We start from the raw sequence: 25,144 nt of genomic DNA on the forward strand, positions 1-25,144 counted from the left end.
CGCTCTCTCCACGGCCACGTGGCTTTGCTCCAGTTTTCTTCCACATTCCAAAAGACATACGAGCTAGCCAGAACCGTGGCAACACTTGCAAGCTGCCCCCAGCACGTGTTGGTCATTAAGCCTAACAACACATTTCACTGTATGCTTTGGTGCACATGTTTCAAATAAAGCTAATCTCACCACAATCAAGAGGAAAAGGAATTTACAAATGAGCAAGGATTAACAACACAAAAACTGCGCTTTATTCTCCTCTCAGTTGTAAATTTAGTCAATACCCATTAACAATGAGCAGTGGGTCCCTCTGTTGCGATCGCAAACAGCACACACACACTGAACACAATCACTAGTGATACAAATACAATCTGAAAATAGTGAGTTGCTGGTCAGTTGAAGTCCCCTCCTCCACTATGCATGGGCTGTACAGAGGCAGAAGCTGCTCTGTGAAACATGCTCGGAAAACATGTAGTGTTTGCATGGTCTCGGCGTCCAAAAACACCACCACACCGCCCTCGTAGTCCACGTAGATACCAATTTGGCCTGGCTTGTGCTGAATTTCAAGCTCAATGTCATTCTCGTCACAGGCTTCATAGCAACAGCCATACCGTAATGTCAAACACCAGATGCCTCTACTAGGCTTGTAGATGAGATCCCCGTGACGGGGTACGGAACTATAGGCGACACCAAGATCCCACTTGGTCTTATTTCTAACAATCACTTCCCAGTAGTGCTTTCCTGAGGAAATCGGCTCATTACCGAGAACGCATAGACAGGTGTCGAATCTCCCATCAGCATAAGGCACCGGCAATGCCTCACGGCGAGTTATCACTGTCCGCTGGTTTGGAGAAACTTCAAGGTGAGGATGAGAGGTCAAAGGATCAAAGGTGAAGGCTTCAGGCACTGAAAGAAAATGTAACAAAAAAAAAATCACATCAGCAAACATGGAAGAGAGGTCATAAAGCCAACATCAGGGAAGCAAGAGATTCTGCAGATAACACAAGTCTTCAGCAATACACACACAAAATACGTGTGGATGGGGTGCTATGGCAGCATAGCAGTTAGTGTGATGCTGTTAAAGCTTGGGCATAGGATTTCGGATTCACTTCCAGCTCCATCTGCCATGTGTTTGTACGTCCTCTCGTGAATGCGTGGGTTTCCTCCAGATGCTCTGCTTTCCTCCCACATTCCAAAGTTAGTAGGTTAGTCATTGTAAATTGTTCAGTGATTAGGTTAAGGTTAAAATAGATGGGTTGCTGGGTGGCACGGCAAGTTGGGCCGAAAGGACCTGCTCTGTATCTCTAAATAATTAGATAAAATGTCTCAACTTCTAAATAAATAGTGCTGGAGGAGCTCAGCAGGGTCTCGGCCCGAAACAAACTGCAGCTTGACATTTTGCGTGTGTTGCTCAAGGAAACATCAGGACTTTGTAAAAGTGTCCCCACAGCAGTTTATTTCACCTATTGGAATTTGAGATGACAGATTTCTCCGTGTAACTGTTATCCAACCTTGGGCAGAGAGAGCTTGAAATCTGTGCATCACCATCTTGAGATATCGTCCAATCAAACTCAATTTACTTTCATTGGAGCTGTGTACCATGAGCATTATAGATACTGTACCACTGGCCTGGAGATCCTACAGGAATTAACTACCAGGTCATATGTCATAAAAGTCAAAGAACACTACAGCACAGAAACAAGTCCTTTGGCCCACATGGTTTGTGTTGAACTATCATTCTGCTGTCCCAACAACTTGCAGCCTGACCATAAACCTCCATAATCCTCTCATCCATTATGTATCCTAATTCTTTTTAAATGTTGAGATTGAAGCTGCATTCACCAGTTCTGCAGGCATCACATCCCAGCTAATTCAACATGATCACCAGGGGCAAGAGGGGTTATAAACCGTTGTCACCTGTCTGAATTACTTGAAACATCTTCTTCCATACTTTGTACTGCAGTGGGCCAAGAAATTTCTCACTCTTAAAACGGACAATGGGCTCATTCACAGTTGCACTCGAGCAGCTCGATCTGTGATGAGACAAACAGCCTGTCAAGCTGACATGGACAGAACCACAGTGAAGTATAGCAGTACAGATATTTGAGATGGGGCAAGTAGTAGTGAATGAGGAAAAAGTCAGATACAGAAGGAAATAGACAAATTGACAAAAAAATTCCCAATGGGAAAGGCAGAGGTGTACGTGAACACAAAGAGGCACAAAACCTGCAGATATAGACAGAAATAGAGAACACAAAATGCAAATGTTTTATTTTAATCTCACCCATCAGAGGAAATATCCAACACCTGAAACAGAGAAAAATAATTCATTTAGCCAAGTAGGAAACGAAATGTTAAAAGCTTTGTGTGCATGCCACCTCCTGATCAGTCCTTTCCTATCTTGCCCATCCCCACAGACCATTAGGACTAGGAACTCTCTGAAGCTTTAAACTGCCAAATGGGGAGGACATTTAGTACAATATACATTAGAGTACCTCAGCAGATCAGACCTAGCCTTGAATCGACAGCAAATAGATCTTACCGATGGAAGACAAAGTGTCCAGTTCCTTTCATTTCAAAAATGTTTGTGGATCATTCTAGCAAAACTAAATTTATTTCCCATTTTTATCTGACCAGAGAGAGATAGCATTCACTAGAATATAAAAGTAAGGATGTAATGCTGAGGCTTTAAGGTGCATTGGTCAGATCACATTTGGAGTATTGTGAGCAATTTTGGGCTCCTTTCCTTAGAAAGGATGTGCTGGCATTGGAGAAGGTCCAGAGGAGGTTTACAAGAATTAATCTGGGAATAAAACAGTCAAGGTATGAGGAGTGTTTGATGTTTCTCGGCCTATACTCACTCCAGTTTAGAAGAATGATGGGGGAACTGACTCCAAGTTGCTCTGGGGATTTGGATCCAAGGACTCAATTTGGTTCAAAATGCTGTTGTTGTTGTTGTTGCTTACTTCTATTGGTTGCATTTGTTGTGATTTTTTTCCCTCTTTCTCCATGGGCACTGGAGGTTGGTTTATTTTTTTAAAAGTGGGTTGTTTGTGACTGCCAGTAAGCAAACAAATCTCAATGTTGTATAATTTGTACGTTCTTTGATAATAAATGCACTTTGAATCTTAGATCTCATTGAAACCTATTGAATATTGAAAGGCTTAGAAAGAGTGAATGTAGCGAAAATATTTCCTGTAGTGTGGGAGTCTAGGACCAGAAGGCACAGCCTCAGAATAGAAGGATGTCCCTTTAGAACAGAGATGAGAAGGAATTTCTTTAGTCAGAAGGTGGTGAATCTGTGTAATTCATTGCTACAGACAGCTGTAGAGGCCAAGTCATTGGGTATATTTAAAGCAGAGATTGACAGGTTCTTAATAAGGGTGCCAGAGGTTATGGGAGAAGGCAGGAGAATGGAGTTGAGACAGATAATAAATCAGCCATGATGGAATGGAGGAGCAGACTCAATGGGCTGGATGACCTAATTCTGATCCTGTGTCTTATGGTCTATTGAACCACAGAACTCCAACTGTCCATAGTCCATCCACAACACTCTTTGGAAGGGAATGTATGGTTATTAACCAGTGAAAATGGAAGAATTGTGGTGAATAAGCAGGATGTTGTGCAAATTGCTCAGAACATGGCCCAACACCCAAGATTTGGACTTAATAAATTTGGACATTATGCCCTCTACTTCCAAGAATAAGTCATTATATATTACTGAGCCTTGGGGACTCTGCTGTACACAGCTCTCCAGTCTGGAAAACAAGCTTTTCCTATTGATCTGTTTCCAGTTACACACAGAACAGTACAGTACAGTACAGGCAGTAAAGCCCATGATGTCGTGTCAACCCTTTAACCTTACTCAGGCAGTGTTCCACCCATGCTGCTATAGGCTCTTCAATCCATTTGTAGACGTTGAAGTTCCAAAAGGCATCTATCAAATGCTGTTTGGATGGAACTTCCAATGCCTGCATTAACAGGATTTCCTCTATTGGCACTCTGTAATGCCAAATACAATTTGTTTTTAACAAATTCACCTGGGCTTTCCTTCTGAGGAATCAATCAGATTTTGCCTTCAATGGTGCTGTTGATCTACTCCCATTGCAAAAGCACCGTCTAACTAAACATAAAGGCAAAAAGACACAAAAAAGTTCTCCAAATATCATGAGTTAATTTTCTTCACAGAACATAACAGCACAGCATATTACAGACTTTTTTTGCCCACGATGTTGGGGCTGGTCATTTAACTCCAAGATCAATCTAACCTTTCCCTCCTACAGGGCCTTCCACTTTTCTTTCATTCATGTGCCTATCCAAGACTTTCTTAAATACCCCTAAAGTATCTCCCTCCATCACCACCTCTGGCCCCACTACATTCGCGCCTGTCTGTGTTTAAAAAAAAAGACTAAATTGAAGAGGCAGAAATAAATTTGTATCTTTACTCAGGCCCACAAAAAATAAACACCTTCAAGATTTCACTCAGGTTGTCAGTCTGCAGTGCTGAGTGGAGAGGCTCAGCCAGCCCAGTCAGACTTCCCACTCGCTGCAAACATTCCATCTTCAACCTGCTCAGTTCTTGCAAGATCCCCTGAGCCTCAGCAGATATCTGCTCCGTCAGAGCCTTCTCCTCTGCATCCAGGAAACGCCTCAAAGCGTCAAAATCACCTTCCACCTGGCGCTGGAGTGCATCAGCTTCTTCCTGGGGAAAAAATATGTAGAAATCTCCAGTTTATGCTTAATCTGTGTCACAGAGGCTCAATTCTACCAATTAGTCTGATATCCTTACAGCCTCTCTATTTCCCCAGTCATAATCTTAAGTCCTCTTACCCTGATGCAACTGTGACTAATTCTTACGTTTGTCCTGGCGCTGGTCTGCATGGACCAATAAGATCATAGGTTCAATCCCTAACTTCTGCTGATATTGCTGATCTCAGCTGGGGCAAGGAAAGTGTGTTTAGTGCCTTAGCTGCTTCTAAATAATAGGAAAGTGGGGTCAAGCCAGCAACTCTACCTCATTAGGAGCTTGGGACAACTTGGTGTGTCACCAAAGACCTTCACCAATTTCTATACATGTATGATGGAAAGCATTGGCACTGGTTACATCATTGTCTGGTGTGGAGGCTCCAAAACGCAGGATCACAAGAGGCTGCAGAGACTTGTAGACTCAGCCAGATCCATCAGACGCAAACGTATCTCAGCATATGGACATCTTCCAGAGCTGGTGTATCAAGGCATCCATCAGTAAAGACCTTCACCATCCAGAACATGCTATCTTTTTGTTATTACCATTGTCAAGGTGGTACAAGGGCCTGAAGGCTCACTCAACATTTTAGGAACACCTTCTTCCCTTCAGCCATTGGATTTCTGAAGAGTCCAAGAACCCATGAATGCTATTTCACTATTTATATGTTTTTGTAACTTATCGTAATTTTTCTTTGCACTGTCCTGCGGCTGCAAAACAAATTTCATGACATATACCAGTGATAATAAACTCTGATTCTGAATTCCAGTCCTGATCACTCATAAGTTACTTTTGCAGAAAAAAAAATTGAGGGACTGTTCAGCACTTACAGTCTCAATTTCTGGGGTCAATATGAAATTTGAGCAACACATTAGATAGGAGTGTGGCTTGCACACCCAGTGGCTGTCCTACTCAGGAGAGGGCGGGAAGAGAACCTATTCTCACAGAATTCCTTACCTTGGTTTTGGTCACACTTCGCTCAATCTCTTCCAATCTTAAGTTTTGCTCCAAACATTTGGATTCCAAATCCTTTGAACACACAGACAGCAATTCCTGAGTAGTAATTAAAAAACAATGACATTGTTATTGAAAAAGGTGAACATTGAGAAAGTGTCAGAGACAATAACAGAAAGGCAGGCCAGGTTTCATTGCGGCATCGTCTTGTGTAAAACACCTAAAAAGACCTAAATATTCCATCCAGACTGGGCAGTGTTATCTGAACTCTTTCCACCTACATGCAAAGTTAAAATTCCAGAGAAAAATGGCCAATCGCTTAAGGCACCTACATGTGATCTGCATTGGAACTGGAACCACTTGAGGTGCTTTGAGTAGAAATGGTCTGCTGTGTCCTTTGAGCAGTATGATACTAATCAATTAAACTAATTTGGCAGGGGGATGGGAACCACAGTGATAGGGCTGAGGATGCAGCATGTGGTATACAGGTATGCGTCGCTTTAACGTCCACGATACGTTCTGTGAAATCAGACGTTATGTGATTTGGACATTGTGTGAACACATTATATACTTAGCGAACCTATATGGAGTACTGTAGTGTACCTGTATGGACTAAATAGCCAAGAACTTACACTAAAACTGTATACTGTACACTATAATACATACACTATAATTTTTCATTTCATTTTAAACTTAATTTTTTTCACTTTTTAAACTTTTATGTAAACACTTTCTGAGCCTATATCACACAATTTATCAATATCGTGGTTTGGTCCTGCTTTTTCTTTAATCATTTCGAACAAGCTCTGTGCTTTAGCAGTGATTGTCAATGTGCTGAGAGGGATTCTCTTTTGTGTTTGGTCCTCAATCCATGTCATTAGCAATTTCTCCATATCCGATATAGGTCCCTCTCACATTTTCTTGAGCCTTGTAGTTTTCAATGAAGCCAATCCTTTAACAACTTCCAGAATTTTTTCTTCGTTTTTCAGGATTGTCGTGATTGTCGAGTGCGACATGCCTAAATCTCGAGCAATAGCATTCACTGGTTTTCCACCTTCATATTTTTTAATAACCTTTTTGTTTCACTTCCAAATCAATACTTTTCCTTTGCCTCTTGCTACTGCTGTCACTAGGAGTGGTTTTGCTGCGTTTGGAAGCCATGATGCACTTTATGGTAATATCTTCGAAAGAAAATTAAACAGAGAGATAACGCTACTACACTCAAGAGACGCACGATACATGAGATTGGTTATGTCCGTTACGTCACATTCTCCGATCAGGACTACGGACGTATATGCGGTCGGACGTTGTCCAAATGGACATAAAGCGGCGCACACCTGTATAACTAGATGAAATGTGTAGTGAGACTCTGAGTAAGGACAAGCAGATGATAGGGTAAAATTAGAGTCAGTGGGATGAGTTGAAGTGCAACATGGGGGCAAAATTGGAAAGGGTGATGAAAACAGGAATGAAAGTACTATATTTGAATGCACAGATTTTATGGAATCAAGTTGATCAGTGATTCCCAATGGTGTCCAAAGGGGATGCTAGGGGAAACAGAAGTCGTCTAGGGGCATTCAAGATTTTTGGGAGGGGTGGTAAGGAACACCCTAACTTCAGGCACGAGACCTGACCAATCGTTAGTAGAGCAAGCTCTTCCAAAATAAAAAGATGAAGCACCGGAACTCAGGAAGAACCATTGCTCTGGAAGCTGTAAGCACTCGTCAATACAACATGTCTGAAACTCGGCAATCTCATCTGACATTACCAACTAAATGGACATTATTGGGAATGCAAAAACTAGCAACCACAGTGCTCAACAGTTCCCCTTGACTCACGGCATGGAATGAGCTCATGCAATTTAACAATTGGCAAGTCTCTGAACTTTCTCATCATATCTACAGAAAACACAATGATACAAGCGCAGGCTAGAAGTAAATGGTGAAAGAGAACCAATCAGTGAATCTGCCGATCCCAAAGATTTCTCTTGAGGTGTTCAAAGCGACTTCAGCATCAGATGTGTGGTCAAGAACCATCTTTGGGGATTATGAGACATTACGAGCTCTAACTGGATCTTGTAACTAATTGTGCTAACTGGAATAATATGAAGGTAGCTTGCTGAACACCAGCTCTATCCTGACTAACATTCAGATTCCAACCTGAATCCTTGTCAAAGTCATTTTCGCTGCTCTGATCGTCTTCCTCTTCGCCTTGCCGTTCCTTTACATGCTGCTACCATCGTTCCATTCGTGTCAACTTGCTGCCGTCATCAATATCCGATGAGCATTCCCAGTTTATGTTAATTTTTAATTTCAATTTAGCCTGGTTAATAATGGATAAATAGGCACAGCGCGATCTCTAGCAGTCTGAAGGTGGTGAAGCCTTGAATTCTAATCCTGCTAAGGAACAGAAACTACAGAAAAGTGCATCAATACAATGTTACATACCTGGAGTATGGTCTTATTCCACTCCTGTCAGATTAGCGACACCCGATGTGTCTTATTAATAATACAGTAGTGTTTAATGAAGCCTTTCACAGATGGTGATTTGCAAGAGTACTGCTTAAATTTGCAGTCACTGAAGGATTTTCAGAATCGATTCAAGGGTTTGAACGATCTGTAAATTCCAGACTGGGTAATTAACCCATTTCTTTGTAAGGTGGAAGAACAAGACGAGAGCTTGAAAGAAGGATAATAAACCTGATTCTGATTCTGAATTCAGAATGATGAAGAAGCAAAAATGCTTTTCAAATATGTCATATGAACTTTCATGGTCTTTGGAAAACAGACAAACTGCTCTTCATTCCATTTCCATCATCCTACCTTGTTCAAAGAAGCTTCAGTGCAATGAACTTCATATTCACAAATAACAGAAACTGCTTGGACATTGTTACACTTGGGGACTTAAGGCTTTTGCTGTCACAACCTGAATCAGATATTTCAACTCTTGTTAAAAACCATAAGGTCAAGGATCACATTGATATTGAAACTGCTATACAGCGCAAAAAAACTGCTGTACAAGCCATTCAATCCAGAAATCATTTTCGTGTACTTCCTTTGGACCCTCTCCAGTTTTAGCAAATCCTTTCAAAGATAAGGCACACAAACCTGTTCTCCAACTGAGGTTTCACCAGTGCCTTATAAAGCCTCAATATTACATCCATGCTTTTATATTCTAGTCTTCTTGAAATGAACGCTAACATTGCATTTGCCTTCCTCTCTCCTTCCTCAAAACTACCTGCCCCTCCAGCTAGTGTCATATTATCTGCAAACTTTGTAACAAAGCCATCAATTCCATCATCAAAATCAATAACAGATAACATAAAAATTATCATCCCTAACACAGACTCATTGGAACACCAGTCAGCAAAGGTTCCCTTTATTCCCACTCTTAGCCTCCTGCAAACCAACCACTGCTTTATCCATGCTAGAATCTTTCCATAACACTATGAGCTCGTAGCTTGTTAAACAGCCTCATGTGTGGCACATTGTCAAAGGCCTTCTGAAAATCCAAGTACATAACATCACCTGATTCTCCTTTGCCTATCCTGAATCCCAACAGATTTGTTACGCAATATTTTCCCTTGAGGAAACCATACTGACTACAGCCTATTTCATCATTTGCCTCCAAGTACCCGGAGACCTCATCTGGCATAATCAACTCCAACATCTTCCCAACCACTGAGGCCAGAATAACTGGCCTATAGTTTCCTTTCTTCCGCCTCTCTCCCTTCTTGAATAGTGGAGATACGTTTGCAATTTTCCAGTCATCCAGAATCATTCCAGAATCTAGTGATTCTTGAAAGAACGTTACTATTGCCTCCACGATCTCTTCAGCTACCTCCTTTAGAATCCTGAGGTGTATACCATCTGGTTCAGCTGACTTATTTACCTGCAGACCTATCAGTTTCCCCAAGAACCTTTTCTCTGGTAATGGTAACTGTGCCCCTTGACACCTGGAACTTGCACCATACACAGTAAAGACTGATGCAAAATAATTATCCAATTTGTTTGCTATTTCGTTGTCCCCACTATTTCCTTTGCAGCATCGTTTTCCAGTGGTCTGATATCCGCTGTTGCCTCTCTTTTACATTTAGGTATCTGAAGAAACTTTTGGTATCTTCTTTAATATCATTGGCTAGCTTAATTTCATATTCCATCTTTACCTTCTTAATGGCTTTTTTTTTTAAAGATTTCTTCTGTTGGTTTTTAAAAACTTCCCAATCCTCTAGCTTCCCACTAATTTTTGCTCTATTATATGATCTCTCTTTGACTTTTATGTTGGTTTTGACCTCTCTTGTTAGTCATGGCTGTTGTCTTCTTTCTTTTATAATACTTGTTACGTACCCCATAACTGGGTTGCCAAACCAGCAGAAATGGATCACTCAGTTGGAGTCTGGAGTACTAGAACTAAGAAAGTTTTATTAAAGAAACAAGCAACACAGTAATCGAAAGGATAATAAATGCAACAGTTCAGTGATGATAAACACACATGTGCACAGAAGTAAGATAACAGCATCAGTCAAGCTCTATCGTTGTCTAGGGGTAAATGACCAATTTCAAAATGACTCAAAGTTCAGTCCAGTTAGTAGTTCGCAGTAATCGTTGCCATGGCGATGGGCAACGTGGGGGGAGAGAGAGATAGAATAGGAACAACTGATCATTCAGAATACTGCTTCACTCACAGACCAGCGAGATGGCTCACAAACAGCTTTTGGGCGGGTCATTGGTGATGTCACCTGAGGTCACCGACTGTGACCCCTCCTCCAGATGCGGTCGATCCTCTGCAGTGAACCCGGCACCCAGGCAAGGGCGGACACACACCGGGTTCCCGCTGATCGTACCTTTCCACCCTTGTCGTTGTCTGGCACTTCTCACCCACTCGTGAGAGGCGCACCGCTTCCAGGGTCTCGTTACCTCGGGTGGCGTGTGTCCCTGTCTTAGCGAACCTGTCCCTTTTTATCCCCCTGCTGGGGTATCGCCTGTCCATCACTTCAAACAGTTCAGGGTTCAAAGGGGGGGAGCCGCTCCAGACAGCTCTCTCTCCCACATCCCTTCATTACACATCTCCAGACGCTGCTCCATTGTTCCTTATCTCTCCTTCCCCTGAGGGCAGGTGGCAGACCAACTGCTGATGCCACTGATGCTGGCCAGCAAACATCTTAATTTTATGTGTATTCTCGTAACACTTCCCCCCTTTAAGGATTTTTACCGGGAGGTAAAAATTACAAACATGACTACATTATCTGATACATACACAATATACATCTTTAACAGTTATTTAGCTAATACAGAGAATTTGAAGCTGTCAACACCTTGACAGACAGTCATCACATTTTCTGTTCCTTTTACACGTGTTATTAATAATCCCTTAGACCAGGCTCCAACTCAGCAAACTTCATAGTGGCCAAAAACACTGATGAATTGCGACCAATGTAACCTCTCATTTGGTTTTTGTCCCGGACCACACCAACAAGGGTCGTCCCATTCCGACTCAATTTTCTCTCGCAAGGGCTTAGTAGGAGGGGGACGGGTATTGACCGCAGAGTTATTGCAAAACTTCCTGCAGTACCCCACCATCTCCAAGAGCCTTCTGAGGGCCCTCTTGTCTGTCGGGGTTGGGAGGTCAGCGATAGCCTGCACTGTAGCTTGAATCACTGCCAGCTGCCCCTGTGTCACCACAATTCCCAGGTAAGTGACCCTCGTGTGGCCGAATTCATTTTTTTCAAGGTTCACTATCAAACTGGCTTCAGACAGCCGTATTAAATTGCCAATACACACCTCTGTGTTCATCAGCCCTTTAGTCACTGAATTACTCGAAAAATATGGGTGTTGTTTACTTGGCTGCCCTATTGTAACCACAATCACCCAACGTCCCAGTTCTTTGCATTTCCTCGGGACAATCAAACACATAGGTGCGAGTCGTTTAATTACTCCTTCTAAAGATTCGCTTTGTTTGGGGATTAAAGGAGAGACCTTATCAGTAGACCTGGCCAAAACAATAGCCTTCTCCCATCTGACCAATCCCATCCTAATCTTTTCAAAATGGTTTTTTTCTCTTATCAAGGGGCCCCTAGCTTCATTGATTTCCACGCTAACACCGACTAGGTTTGTTAGCATATCAAAAGCCGGTGACCGTCTCAGTTCGCGTCGGTCATGATCAATAACATTTTTCCCCCTGGGCAGCCGGTAACTCTCTTTCATGATTCCACCAACTGTTTCCTCCAGCACCGCAAAATGTCCACCGGTGGGTACCTCGTGGGCCATGTTAAAAACCTCATCCCCATAACTCTTTTGCACCACCCCCCATTCCTCATCTGCGGGTACTGTACTTGATTTCCCTTTCTTCCTTAGCACTTCCTCATCCGCACAATAGCCTACTAGTTCCCTTGTCAAGGCTGTGTCAGAGAGAGCTGTCTCTGCAAAACCCATCAGCCCCTCGCCTCGCTCCTGCGTCTGCACAAATTCTTTCCTGGCTACTGCTACGTCCGTCCCAGCTCCCTCACTACCTCTTATCTCACTACACCCTGTCTCATACAAGGTTGGCAGAAATGTTTCAGCCAAATTCACCATCGCGGGCGGGGCCTCCATGCTGGCAGGCTGACCCGTCAATCTCACGACTGGGAACACGATTCCTCCGGCGATGTCATTACCGAGCAAGACTTCCACGTCTTTCATCGGTAATTCGGACCTCACCCCGATCGTGACTAGTCCAGAGACCAGGTTGCTCTGTAAATGTATCTGGTGCAAAGGGACTGACTCTGTCCCTTCCCCAACACCTTTGACCTCTACCTCCCCAGTCTGGGTCTCTGAGCTAAATTCTAATACACTCTTCAGTATTAGTGACTGACACGCTCCCGTGTCTCTCCAGATCCGCACTGGAACTGGTTTTAACCCCTCCTTCACTGACACCAATCCGGCCGAGATAAACCTCTCGCGCCCTTCCTGGACTTTTTCAGACCTGTCCTTCCCTAGCGGTTCGCTTAACAGCTCAATACAGCCATTCAAAATTTCCGCTTTTCCTTTCCCCGTCTCCTTCCTTGGGGCAAAGCACCTGGACGCAAAGTGTCCGGCTTTCCCACAATTATAACAGACGACCCCAGGAGACTTCCTACCAGGCTGCTCCCGGTCTACCTTATCCTTTTCACTAGTCCCCGGCTTACTTTCTGACTTTTCCGGCGGACTCTCCCCGCCGTCCTGACTACCCTTCTGGTAGCCTTTACTCGGGGCAACCTTCATTTTATGCGTCAACGCATACTCATCCGCTAACTTAGCAGTTGCGGCTAACGTGGCTGCCTCTTTCTCATCGAGGTAGGGTCTCATACCCTCAGGGACACAACCTTTAAACTGCTCAATCAGAATCAGCTGCAGCAGTCTGTCATAATCCCCCTCTACCCCCTTCGAGGCGCACCAACGCTCACAATATGTTTGCATCTCACGGGCAAACTCCAAATACGTGCGGTCCCACTGCTTCCTCGCATTCCGGAACCTCTGCCGGTATGCCTCCGGGACCAACTCATAAATCCTGAGGATGGCCTCCTTCACCACCTCATACTTCTGGGCATCTTCCGCGGATAAAGCGGAGTAAGCTTGTTGGGCCTTCCCTTTCAGTACACTCTGAAGTAAGACAACCCACTTATCCCTCGGCCATTCCTGACTTATAGCCACCTTTTCGAAGTGGAGAAAGTACCGATCCACGTCGGTATCGTCAAAAGGGGGAACCAGCCTTACCTCCTGGGTCGCCCGGAACCCTCCACCTTGGTTCGGCACGAGCCCCTGCTCGGCCCTTATCTTTAACTTCTCCAGCTCAAATTCCCTTTCCCTCTGTTTCTCCTCTCTCTCCAACTGTCTGTCCCTCTCTCTCTCTCTCTTGCCTTTCTAACTCTCTCTCTTTCTCTTCGTGTTCTAACTGCCGTACCCGGAACTCGTGCTCGAGTCTCAGTTTTTCAAGCTGTACCTGTACCGCGTCTCCAGCAGGTTTTTCAATAGACACCTCCCCCAGCTCACCTTGGGGAAACACACCTTTAGATACATAGTGCTCTACAATAGCTCTGTGTATCTCCTCTCTCCTCATTGTCGACTTCACCTTAGCAAGATTCACCCGTTTGGCCACAGCTATCAATTCCGATTTCCTGGCATCCTCTAATGCCTCCAAGGTCGGCGCCTTTATAAATTCCTCAACCTCCATTTCTGCTGTTTGTCTTTTCTTTCTTTCGGGAATTTTAACCCAATCAATTACTCCGTCCCAAATTTAGCGTTCAAAATCGCGGACGAGAACCCCACTTATGTTACGTACCCCATAACTGGGTTGCCAAACCAGCAGAAATGGATCACTCAGTTGGAGTCTGGAGTACTAGAACTAAGAAAGTTTTATTAAAGAAACAAGCAACACAGTAATCGAAAGGATAATAAATGCAACAGTTCAGTGATGATAAACACACATGTGCACAGAAGTAAGATAACAGCATCAGTCAAGCTCTATCGTTGTCTAGGGGTAAATGACCAATTTCAAAATGACTCAAAGTTCAGTCCAGTTAGTAGTTCGCAGTAATCGTTGCCATGGCGATGGGCAACGTGGGGGGAGAGAGAGATAGAATAGGAACAACTGATCATTCAGAACACTGCTTCACTCACAGACCAGCGAGATGGCTCACAAACAGCTTTTGGGCGGGTCCTTGGTGATGTCACCTGAGGTCACCGACTGTGACCCCTCCTCCAGATGCGGTCGATCCTCTGCAGTGAACCCGGCACCCAGGCAAGGGCGGACACACACCGGGTTCCCGCTGATCGTACCTTTCCACCCTTGTCGTTGTCTGGCACTTCTCACCCACTCGTGAGAGGCGCACCGCTTCCAGGGTCTCGTTACCTCGGGTGGCGTGTGTCCCTGTCTTAGCGAACCTGTCCCTTTTTATCCCCCTGCTGGGGTATCGCCTGTCCATCACTTCAAACAGTTCAGGGTTCAAAGGGGAGGAGCCGCTCCAGACGGCTCTCTCTCCCACATCCCTTCATTACACATCTCCAGACGCTGCTCCATTGTTCCTTATCTCTCCTTCCCCTGAGGGCAGGTGGCAGACCAACTGCTGATGCCACTGATGCTGGCCAGCAAACATCTTAATTTTATGTGTATTCTCGTAACATACTTCTTCCTCTTTGGGATATACACATACTGTGCCATCCGAATTGCTTCCGGATATTACAGACATTGCTGCTCTGCTGTCAACCCTGCCAGTGTTCTTTACCAAACAACTCTGGCCAACTCCTCTCTCATGGTTCTAATTCCCTTACTCCACTATAATACTGATACGTCTGGCTTTACCTTCTCCTTCTCAAATTTCAGGGTGAACTCGATCATATTACAATCACTTTCCCCTAAGGGTTCTTTTACCTTAAGCTCTCTAATCAATCCAGAATAGCTGGTCCACTAGTGGGCTCAACCACGAGCTGTTCTAAAAAGCCATCTCGTAGGCACTCTAGAAATTATCCATCCTGTAATCTAGCACCAACCTGATTTTCCCTATCTACCTGCATATTGAAATCCCGCCACGACTATTGCAACATTGCCCTTTTGGCATGCATTTTTAATCTCCTGTTATCATTTGTGGGCTACATCCTTACTACCGTTTTGGGATCTGGATACAACTCCCATCATAGTTTTTACCCTTACAATTCCTTAGCTCTATCCACAATAATTCAACACCGTCCGACCACATGTCACCTCTTTCTAATGATTTGATTTAATTTTTTAAACAACAGAGCAATACCGCCCCCTCTGCCTTCCTGCCTATGCTTTCGATGCAATGTGTCTCCTTGGACATTAAGCTCCCAGCTATAGTCTTTCAGCCATAATTCAGTAGTGCCTACATCATACCTTCCAATCTGCAACTGCGCTGCAAATTCATTTACCTTATTCCATATACTGTGTGCATTCAGATATTGTATTCAGTCCTGTATTCACCCTTTTCAATTTTGTCTGCCTTTTAAGTTGCAACTCAAACTGCAATTTTGCTGTATCCACAGCCATTCCTCTATAGATTGTCTCTGTTTGCAAACTTGCTACCTCATCTTCAGCGCTATTACCCGCCTTTCCTAAGATACTTCCTACAGCTCAGGACACTAGTCGCACCATGCTCAACCTCTTGGTTCCTGACTTAGTCTGAGGTCTTAACAACACCTGCCACCACAGCCTCTCCTCCAACTGTTCTGCTTCCCATCCCCCTGCAACTCTAGTTTAAATCCCACCCTGCAACATTAACAAACACTCCCGCTATGATATTAGCTCCCCTCCAATTTATGTGCAAATCATCCTTTCTGTACAGGTCCCACCTTTCCTGGAAGAAAGCCCAATGATCCAAAAATCTTATGCCTTCCCTCCTGCACTAACTCCTTAGCCACGTATTAAACTGCATAATCTTCCCAGTTCTGGCCTCACTAGCACATGGCATGGGTAGCAATCCTGAGATCACAACACTGGAGGTCCTGCCTTTTAACATAGCACCTAACTCCCCAAACAGAACCTCACCCACTCGACCTACCCATCTCATTGGTACTTACATGGACCATGACTTCTGGCTATTTACTCTCTCATTTAAGAATGCTGAAGACTTGATCCGAGATATCCCTGACACCCAGGAGGTAATATACCATCCAGGAATCTCGTTGTCGCCCACAGAACCTCCTGTCCATTCCCCTAACTAATAAATCCCCTATCACCACAGCACGCCTCTTCTGCATCCTTTTTTGCCGAGTCACAGAGGCAAACCCAGTGCCAGAGACAAAACCACTGTGACTTTCCTCTGTTAGATCATTCCTCACTGCCCCCCCCCCACCCACAGCATCCGAAGTGATACACCTGTTGTTGAGTGAGATGGCCACAACAGTATTCTACACTGGATCCTTAACCCCTTTCCTCTTCCTGACTGTCATCCAGTTTCCTGTGTCCTGCACCAAAGGTGAACTACCTCTCCTTATGTTTTATCTGTCAGCCCTTTAGCCTCCCAAATGACCCAGAGTTCATCCAGTTCCAGCTCCAACTCCTTAATGTGGATTTTTAGGAGCTGCAGCTGGATGCACTTCTTGCAGTTGTAGTCATCAGGGACACTGGAGGTCTCCCTGCCTTCCTGCATCCCACAAACTATCCTGCCTGGCATGTCAACTGACCTAACTGAGTAGATATAAAGAAGAGAAGGAAAAAAAAACTTGGTTTTCTTCCTCTGAGTGAAGCCTCGAAGAGCTAAGGCCTTAAGATCACCACTCTGACATGCCTACTCTGGTGATGGCCACTGTGCTTGCCCCTGCCTTCCTTAATTTGCTCTTGCGAATCAATCCCAAACGCTGACTGGCTGCTGGTCAAAACTCTATTATGCTGCAGTGACCTACTCCTGCCTTTTAGCCTCGGGCAGCAGACCTGACTGGAGTCTGCTCCTCTCCAAACTTCCGATGTCCGGACTGGTTGCTGATCAAAGCTCTAGCCTACAGAACTGCCACTCACTGGATGTTTTTTGTTTACCTCACCATTCCATAAAACCTATAGAGACTGTTGTGTGAAAATCTCAGGAGATTAGCTCTTTCGGAGATATTCAAAACACTGTGTCTGGCACCAACAATCATTTCACAATCAAATTCACTTAGATCATATTTCTACACCATTCTGATGTTTGGTCAGAACAACAACTGAACCTCTTGACATTGTCTGCATTCTTTATGTATTGAATTGCTGCCACATAATTGGCTGATTAGATATTTGCATTAATGAGGTTTGTAGCTGTACCAAATAAAGTGGCTACTAAGTGCATACTAACTACTAGACACATTCTTAAATCTTTGCTGGATCAGTATCCTGTTCTCGCTTGCTCAATGTCATCATGGGAGCTTCCTGGGCAGTCTGACTGTAGTGCTCCAGGGACAAGATCTCCCAAACCTTAGCAGGTCAGGTGCAGACAGCCCATGTCCACTGGGCACAAGAAGAGGTGGTTGTAGAGTTTATGGCATGGTGAAGATCATGTCTATGGTACCTCTAGACAGATTCAGGAAGCAGCACTTTGCTCATTGTATGGAGAGGATCTGAGGGTGGATTTGGACAAAGAACGGGAAAAAAATCATTGAAATTACTAATTAGTTTAGCACACATTGTGGACCAAATAGCGTGTTGTTGTGCTGTATGAGTCTTCCTGTTGTCTGCTACAAGGGAAGAACCACTTCTGATTTGGAGGTTGTCTCTCCCCATGGCAGACAGCACAAATTACAGTGAGGTAATCACCATCAATTAGATCAATTTTTTAAAATGCTTTTTTGTAATTTGCACATCACTGGCAGGGCCACCAATTATTGTCCAAATTGTCCCTGAGGTGGCAATGAAAAGATTTTTTAAAAATAGCTTTATTTGCCACATGTTCATAAAACATCGAAACATACAGTGAAATGCATTGTGTCAACAACCAACATACTCCGAGGAGCAGCCTATCACGACAGTTCTGGTACTGACATGGCATGCCCCTAACTTACATCTTTGGAACGTGGGAGGAAACTGAAGCACGGGAAGAAACCCCTGCAGTCGTGGGAGAACGTAGAAACTCCTTAAAGACTGCAGCGGGAATCAAACTCCTTTTGCTGGTACTATAAAGCTCTACATTACCTGACACCAAAGAGCTGCTTTCTTAGCCCTTAAGACATAGGAATACAATTAGGCCATTTGGTCCATTGAGCCTACTCTACCAATCAATGGTGGCTATTTATTTACCTCTCAATCGCATTATCCTCCCTTCTCTCCATAATCTTTGACACACTTACTAATCAAGAACTTATCAACCTCCACTTTAAATATACCCAATAATTTGATCTCCATAGTCATCTGTGGCAATAGATTCCACAAGCTCACCATCTTCTGGCTTAGGAAATTAACACTTTGTCTCTGTTTCAAAGGGACATCCTTCTATTGTGAGATGATGTTCTCTGGTCCCAGACTCACCCAATTGGAAACATTCTCTCCACATCCACTCTTTCAATATTCAGTAGGTTTCAATGAGATTGCACCTCTCATTATCCTAAACTCTGATGAATACAGGCCAAGAATCATCAAGTGCTCCTCAAGCATTCCCAGATCATTCTCATAAGCCTCCTCTGGACCCTCTCCAATGGAAGCACATCCTTTCTCAGAAATGGAGCCCAAAACTGCTCACAATATCCCAAGTGCAGTGTGGTCAGGCCATTGCCTTGAATTACTCTGGGCCTTCAGCTGAATATATGCCAGACTGCTGCTATGTAGGGAATTCCAACATTTAGAACCAGTGCTGATGAAACAACAACTACAAACTTCCAAGTCAGGGTGGTGCATGAGTTGGAGGGGAAGCTGCAAGTGGTATTGCTTCTGTGCACCTGATGCCCTGAACCTTTTTGGTGGCAGAGATCAGAGATTTGGGAGGTACTGTCAAAATAACCAGGGTTGTAACTGTGATAATATTTCATAGATGGCACAGGTTGCCAGTGGTGAAGGGAGATGACAGTGAGAGTTAATAGGCTGCTTTTGTCTTGGATGGAGTTATTTTATATTACTGTCGGATTTGTGCTTATTCAGACAAAAAGTCAATATTCCTTCCCACTTCTTGCAGATGGTACAAAGAGAATAACTTGCCATAGCATAGTCAGCCTCTGAACTGCTCCAGAGGCCGTGATATTTCCAGGACTGGTCCAGTATTTTAAAAAAATTTTTCTAGTTGAATTTATTGTCAGTAGTGACCCCTCAGCACATAGATGCGTAATGACTCTGATGAAAACATCAGGCATAGGTGCGAGACTCTCCCTTCTTGCTAATGGTCATTGCTTGGTAGATGTGCAGCACCAATGTTCTTGCCCCTTACAAGCCATGTCGGAATGTCGTGGAGAACTTTTTGTACGTGGACGTAATTTATTTTTCCATTTGCTGTGGTGTTTAACATAGTCAAGTCTCTGGCACCCCTGGGTTCTTAGGTATGTCTCGCTCTTCCTATATCACAAAGATATAAGAAGTGCTTTTTGAAAAAAATCATGAGAATTTCCACACAGACGCCATCGTTAAAATCGGCACATAATTGCTTTTGAGTACAAAATCAAATGCCTCTCCATTTTCCATACTGTACTTCAAAAAGAAATGGGAGAATGAAAAACTAAAGAAGACAGGAAAAAGGGCAAAGAACCTACTGAAAGATGGATAATTATTTTTCTTTCACATAGTCTACACCTTTGGAATCATAGTCATAGAAAAGTACAGTCCATCTGATCCATGCTGAAACTATTCAAACTGCCTACTCCCATTGACTTGCACCACGATCATAACCCTCCATACCTGTACCATCCATGTACCTATCCAATCTTCGCTTAAACATTGAAATCGAGCTTGCATGCACCGCGTGCTGGCAACTCATTCCACACTCTCACAACCCTCTGAGTGAAGAAGTTTCCCCTCACATTCCCCTTAAACTGAGTCCTGCCAAATGGTTTCAGCCTGAAACGTCGACTGTACTTTTTTCCACAGATACTGCCTGGCCTACAGAGTTCCTCCAGCATTTGCTCAGATTTCCACATCCGCAGATTTTCTGTTGTTTCCACTTAAACTTTTCACCTTTCACCATAAACGCATAACCTCTGGCTGTAGTCCCACCCAACATCAGTGGAAAGCGCCTGCTTTCAGATACCCTATCTATACCCCTCATAATTTTGTATAACTATCAAATCTCCTCTCAGTCTTCTACGTCCTAAGGAATAAAGTCCTAACTGATTCAATCTTTCCTTATAACTCAGGTCCTCCAGATCCAGCAACATGCCTGTAATTTTCTCTGTACTCTTTCAACCTTATTTACATCCTTCCTGTAGGTACTTGAACAAAACTGCACACAATACTCCAAATTAGGCCTTACCAATATCTTGTACAACTTCAACATAACTTCATCCCATCTTCTGTTCTCAATACTATGAAGATATGAAGATCAATGTGCCAAAAACTTTCTTCATAATCCTACCTACCAATGATGCCACTTTCAATGAATTACGGACCTGTATTTCCAGATCCCTTGTTTAATAACACTCCTCAGTGCCCTACGGTTGACTTTGTAAGACCCACCCTGGTTGGTCCTATTGAAGTGTAACACCTCACATTTGTCTGCATTAAATTCCATCTGCCACTTTTTCAGTCCATTTTCCCAGCTGATCCAGATTCCTCTGCAAGCTATAATAGCCTTCCTCACCGTCCACTACATCCCCAATCTTTGTGTCATCTGTAAACGTGCTGATCTAGTTAACCACATTATCATTCACATTGTTGATATAGATGGCAAACAGCAATGGACCCAGCACCGATCCCTGCAGCACTCCACGACTCACAGGCCTCCAGTCAGTGAGGCAACCATCTACTACCACTCTCTAGCTTCTCTCTCAAAGCCAAAGTCTAATCCAGTTTACTATCTTATCTTGAATGCTGAGCGACTGGATCTTCTTGACCAACCTCCCATGCAGGACCCTATCAAATGCCTTGCTGAAGTCTGTGCAGACAACATTCACTTCACACATCAAAGGTGCTGGTGAACGCAGTAGGCCAGGCAGCATCTCTAGGAAGAGGTAGTCGACATTTCAGGCCGAGACCTTTCGTCAGGACGAAGGGTCTCGGCCTGAAACGTCGACTGTAACGCATGCCTGGCCTGCTGCGTTCACCAGCAACTTTGATATGTGTTGCTTGAATTTCCAGCATCTGTAGAATTCCTCGTGTTAACATTCACTTCATCTTTTTTCCTGGTAACTTACTCAAAAAAAAAACTCTGAGATCAGTTAGACATGACCTACCATGCACGAAGCCATGCTGACTATCCTTAATCAGTCCATGAATATCCAAATACTTACATATCCGATCCCTTAACTTTCCCACTACTGATGTCAGACTCTACAGGCCTATAATTTCCTGGTTTATGTTTACAGCCTTTCTTAATCAGTGGAATAACATTATCCATCCTCCAATCTTCTGGTACTTCTCCCATTGCTAAGAAAGATTAATTATCTCTGCTAAGGACTCCGCCTACGGTCAGGTCCGAGGGACCACCTTGTCAGCCTCTGGAGATTTAGCCACCCTGATTTGCCTCAGGACTGCAAACACCTCCTCCTCTGTAATCTGTAAGGGGTCTATGAAGTTGATGCTGCCTTGCCACACTTCTATAAACTTTGTGAGTAAATAAAGATGCAAAAAAAAATTAAAAGACCTCCCCCATCTGTTTTGGCTCTACACATGGATGCCAATTTTGATCTTCCAGAGCACCAATATTGTCCCTTACAATCCTTTTGCTCTTAACATATCTGTAGAATCCCTTAGGATTCTCTTTCACCTTGTCTGCAGGGGCAACTTCATGCCTTCTTTGAGCTCTTCTGATTTCTTTTTTAAGTGTTCTCTTGCACTTCCTGTACTCCATAAGCATCTCATTTGTTCCTATCTGCCTATGGCACTTTTTTTTTCTTAGCCAGGGTCTTAATCTCCCTTGAAAACCAAGGTTCCCTACACTTATTATTGTTACTTTTTAATCTGACTGGCTTTGTACTCTCAAAATTTCACTTTTGAAGGCCTTCCACTTACCAAGTACACCTTTGCCAGAAAACAGCCCCACCTAATCCAGATCATGTCTGACACCATCAAAATTGGCCTATCTCCAATTTAGAATCTCAACCCGCAGTCTAGACCTGTTTTTTTTTGCATATTTTGAAACTAATGGCATTATGATCATTGTGATCAAAGTGTTCCCCTACACAAAATTCTTTCATCTGCCCTGTCTCAGTCCCAAATAGCAAATCAAGTATTGCAAACTCTCTCGTTGGGACTTCTACGTACTGATTAAGGCAACTTTTCTGAACACGTTTGATAAACTCTATCCCATTTAGTCCTTTCACAGTGTGGGAGTCCCAGTCAATGTAAGTTAAAATCACCTACTATAAGGGTCTCGGCCTGAAACGTCGACTGCGCCTCTTCCTATAGATGCTGCTTGGCCTGCTGCGTTCACCAGCAACTTTGATGTATGTTGCTTGAATTTCCAGCATCTGCAGAATTCCTGTTGTTTACTATAATAACCTTATGGCAACTCTGCAAATTTGTTCCTCCAAATTCCTCGGATTGTTGGTGGTCTGTAATATAGCCCCATTAACGTGGTCATACCTTTCTTATTGCTCAGTCCCACCCATAACGCCTCACTAGAGGAGTTCTTCTGCGTGTCTTGATGGAGCACTGCCGTGACATTATCCCTGAGAAGTAATCCCTCCCGCTCTAACACGTCTAAATCAACGGAACCCCGGAATATTGAGCTGCCAATCCTGCCCCTCCTGCAACCAAGTCTCATTAATGGCTACAATATCATAAATCCAGGTGTTGATCCATGATCCATGCCCTGGGCTCATCTACCTTCTACCATACTTCCCGCACTTTCTGCAGAGCGCCTTTTCGCATTAAGAATTATATCACCAGGGCGGAATTTAAAGCCACTGTCACATCGTTCCCACTTTCAACGCCATTCATTCATTGTATTTCACGTACTTAGGACGCGATTAAAGCACAGAATAAACTCACAGGCGCTCTGTACCTTCAGCTCACTTAATGCTTCAGCCACTGGAACCACGGGATGCTCTCGGTGCGATCCCAGGATCACGCACTTGCTGCAAACTCTCAGCTTCTCCTGCTTGCAGAAGTACGCTAGCTTCTTGCCATGCTCGGCACACCTCCCCACTCCCGCCGCGGCCGCACCGGCACTCGCCTCCATCCTTCACCTCCGTCGACAACCGCAAACACTTGCCAAGTTCCCTTTCTTGGCGGGAGAAGTCACCCCCTCGGCGCCTCAATGCGGAAGTGGTCTTCTTCTTAGGAAAGTCCCGCCTTATTATTTAATTGACAGCAGAGCCAACCAACCAGAAATCAAATTATGAGACGCTAGAAAAAAGTTACCGATATCAAGAGATGAAAGCTGTCCGAACTTCCCCCCTCAATCTACGAGGTATCATTTTTCTGTTCCCAAACGGTAGATTATCTAATCATCTTTCAATACGGCTGCACTGAGTGAATGAGCTTGATTTCTCTCAAATATTAAATTAACCACCAGTCAAAATAACCGGGTTGTTCAGTTGGACAGAGGCTGAAATCTGCAGGAAGTGCCGGACGAACTCAGTGGGTCATGTAGTCCTAATGAAGGGTCTCGACCCGAAACGTCCACTCTCCTTCTCGGCCCCACCCCCCACTGAATTCGTCCAGCGCTTTGATTTTCTTCAATTACAGTAACGTCGATGTCTTAAGGCAGCATCTGTATAATCAAAATCAGCTTTAATATCATTGTCTTATACGGCACGCTGTCTTGCAGCAGTAGTACAGTGCAAGGACATAAATTCATTATGAATTACAAACTAAATAGCGCAGAAGGGAAAAGAACAACGATGCAGTGCTCAGGGACCTTTCAGAAATCTGAAGACAGAAGCGGGAAAAGAAGCTGTTCCTGAAATCGTTGAGTGTGAATCTTCAGGCTCTTGTACCCTTCCTGTTATCTGAGCCGATGAGTACATCCGGCACTTCGTTATTTTATTCGGAGTTTTAGGGCCGGAGAATTAAGAATTTTGAGTTGAGAGTTGTAAAAGAAACGTGAGAAAGCAAACAAATCATTTATATCGCGTGCAAGTGAGCAGGCGGACATCCAGATACTGTTTAAACTCAACGACTACAATCAAGGCCTCCTAACTATCTGTTAGAATGCTTCAGTTGTCGTTTCTTAAATTAACATTATAGAAGGTATCATGTATCCTACAGCTCCGAGGGCTCCGCTGTGTCTCCCTCCTAACCAAATGGTACCGCCGTAAATTATCTTCACTTCAAAAGTTGATGGGCTAAATTGCTTGGAGACACAAGACTATAGGTGCAAGTGTCTGGAGTACAGTACTGATTTGCTGGGTCAGCTCAATAAGTCAAGCAGCATCTGTGCGAAGAACGAAATTTACGTTTCGGGTCGGAACTATTTAGGGATCAGAGCTGAAACTGCTCCCCACCCTCGGGCCAATGTTGGTCGCCCCACTGAGCTCCTACAGCAGATTATTTGTTTAATAAATTGTTGTTTTTAGCATTGATAAGATCAATTTAAGGCGAAGTAATTTTAAATTTTATGGTGACAGGATAAATCCACACTTCCCCATATCTGTTCTGCAATTTTATTGTATCATCACTGCTTAGCCTCTAATTTAAGCTTTACCTGCCTGCCTTAGTTTCATACCCATTAATAACCTCACCAAATCGTCAGCTATGTGTGGGCACGTGGCCAAGTGGTTAAGGCACTGGACTAGAGATCTGAAGGTTCTGCGTTCGGGGCCCAGGCGAAGGCCTATGTTGTGTCCTTGAGCAAGGCACTTAACCACAGAGTGCTCTGCGATGACACTGGTATCAAGGTGTATCGGCCCTTGCCCTTCCCTTGGACAACATCGGTGT

At 43.9% G+C, this 25,144-nt stretch overlaps 1 protein-coding gene across 1 annotated transcript; it reads right to left on the reverse strand.

Annotated features, from left to right (window-relative positions):
- Positions 1–240: 240 nt before the first annotated feature.
- On the reverse strand, positions 241–23,503 carry LOC134343364 (zinc-binding protein A33-like). Its single transcript, XM_063042064.1, has 6 exons — positions 23,268–23,503; positions 5,693–5,788; positions 4,460–4,693; positions 2,276–2,298; positions 1,909–2,024; positions 241–897 (listed from the first exon to the last, which is right to left on the reverse strand). The coding sequence occupies exons 1-6, from the start codon at positions 23,442–23,444 to the stop codon at positions 344–346; spliced, it is 1,200 nt and encodes a 399-aa protein (XP_062898134.1). The 5' UTR covers positions 23,445–23,503; the 3' UTR covers positions 241–343.
- Between the last annotated feature and the right edge of the window lie 1,641 nt (positions 23,504–25,144).

Source organism: Mobula hypostoma, chromosome 3, assembly GCF_963921235.1.
Source record: "Mobula hypostoma chromosome 3, sMobHyp1.1, whole genome shotgun sequence".
Taxonomy (NCBI): Eukaryota; Metazoa; Chordata; class Chondrichthyes; order Myliobatiformes; family Myliobatidae; genus Mobula; species Mobula hypostoma.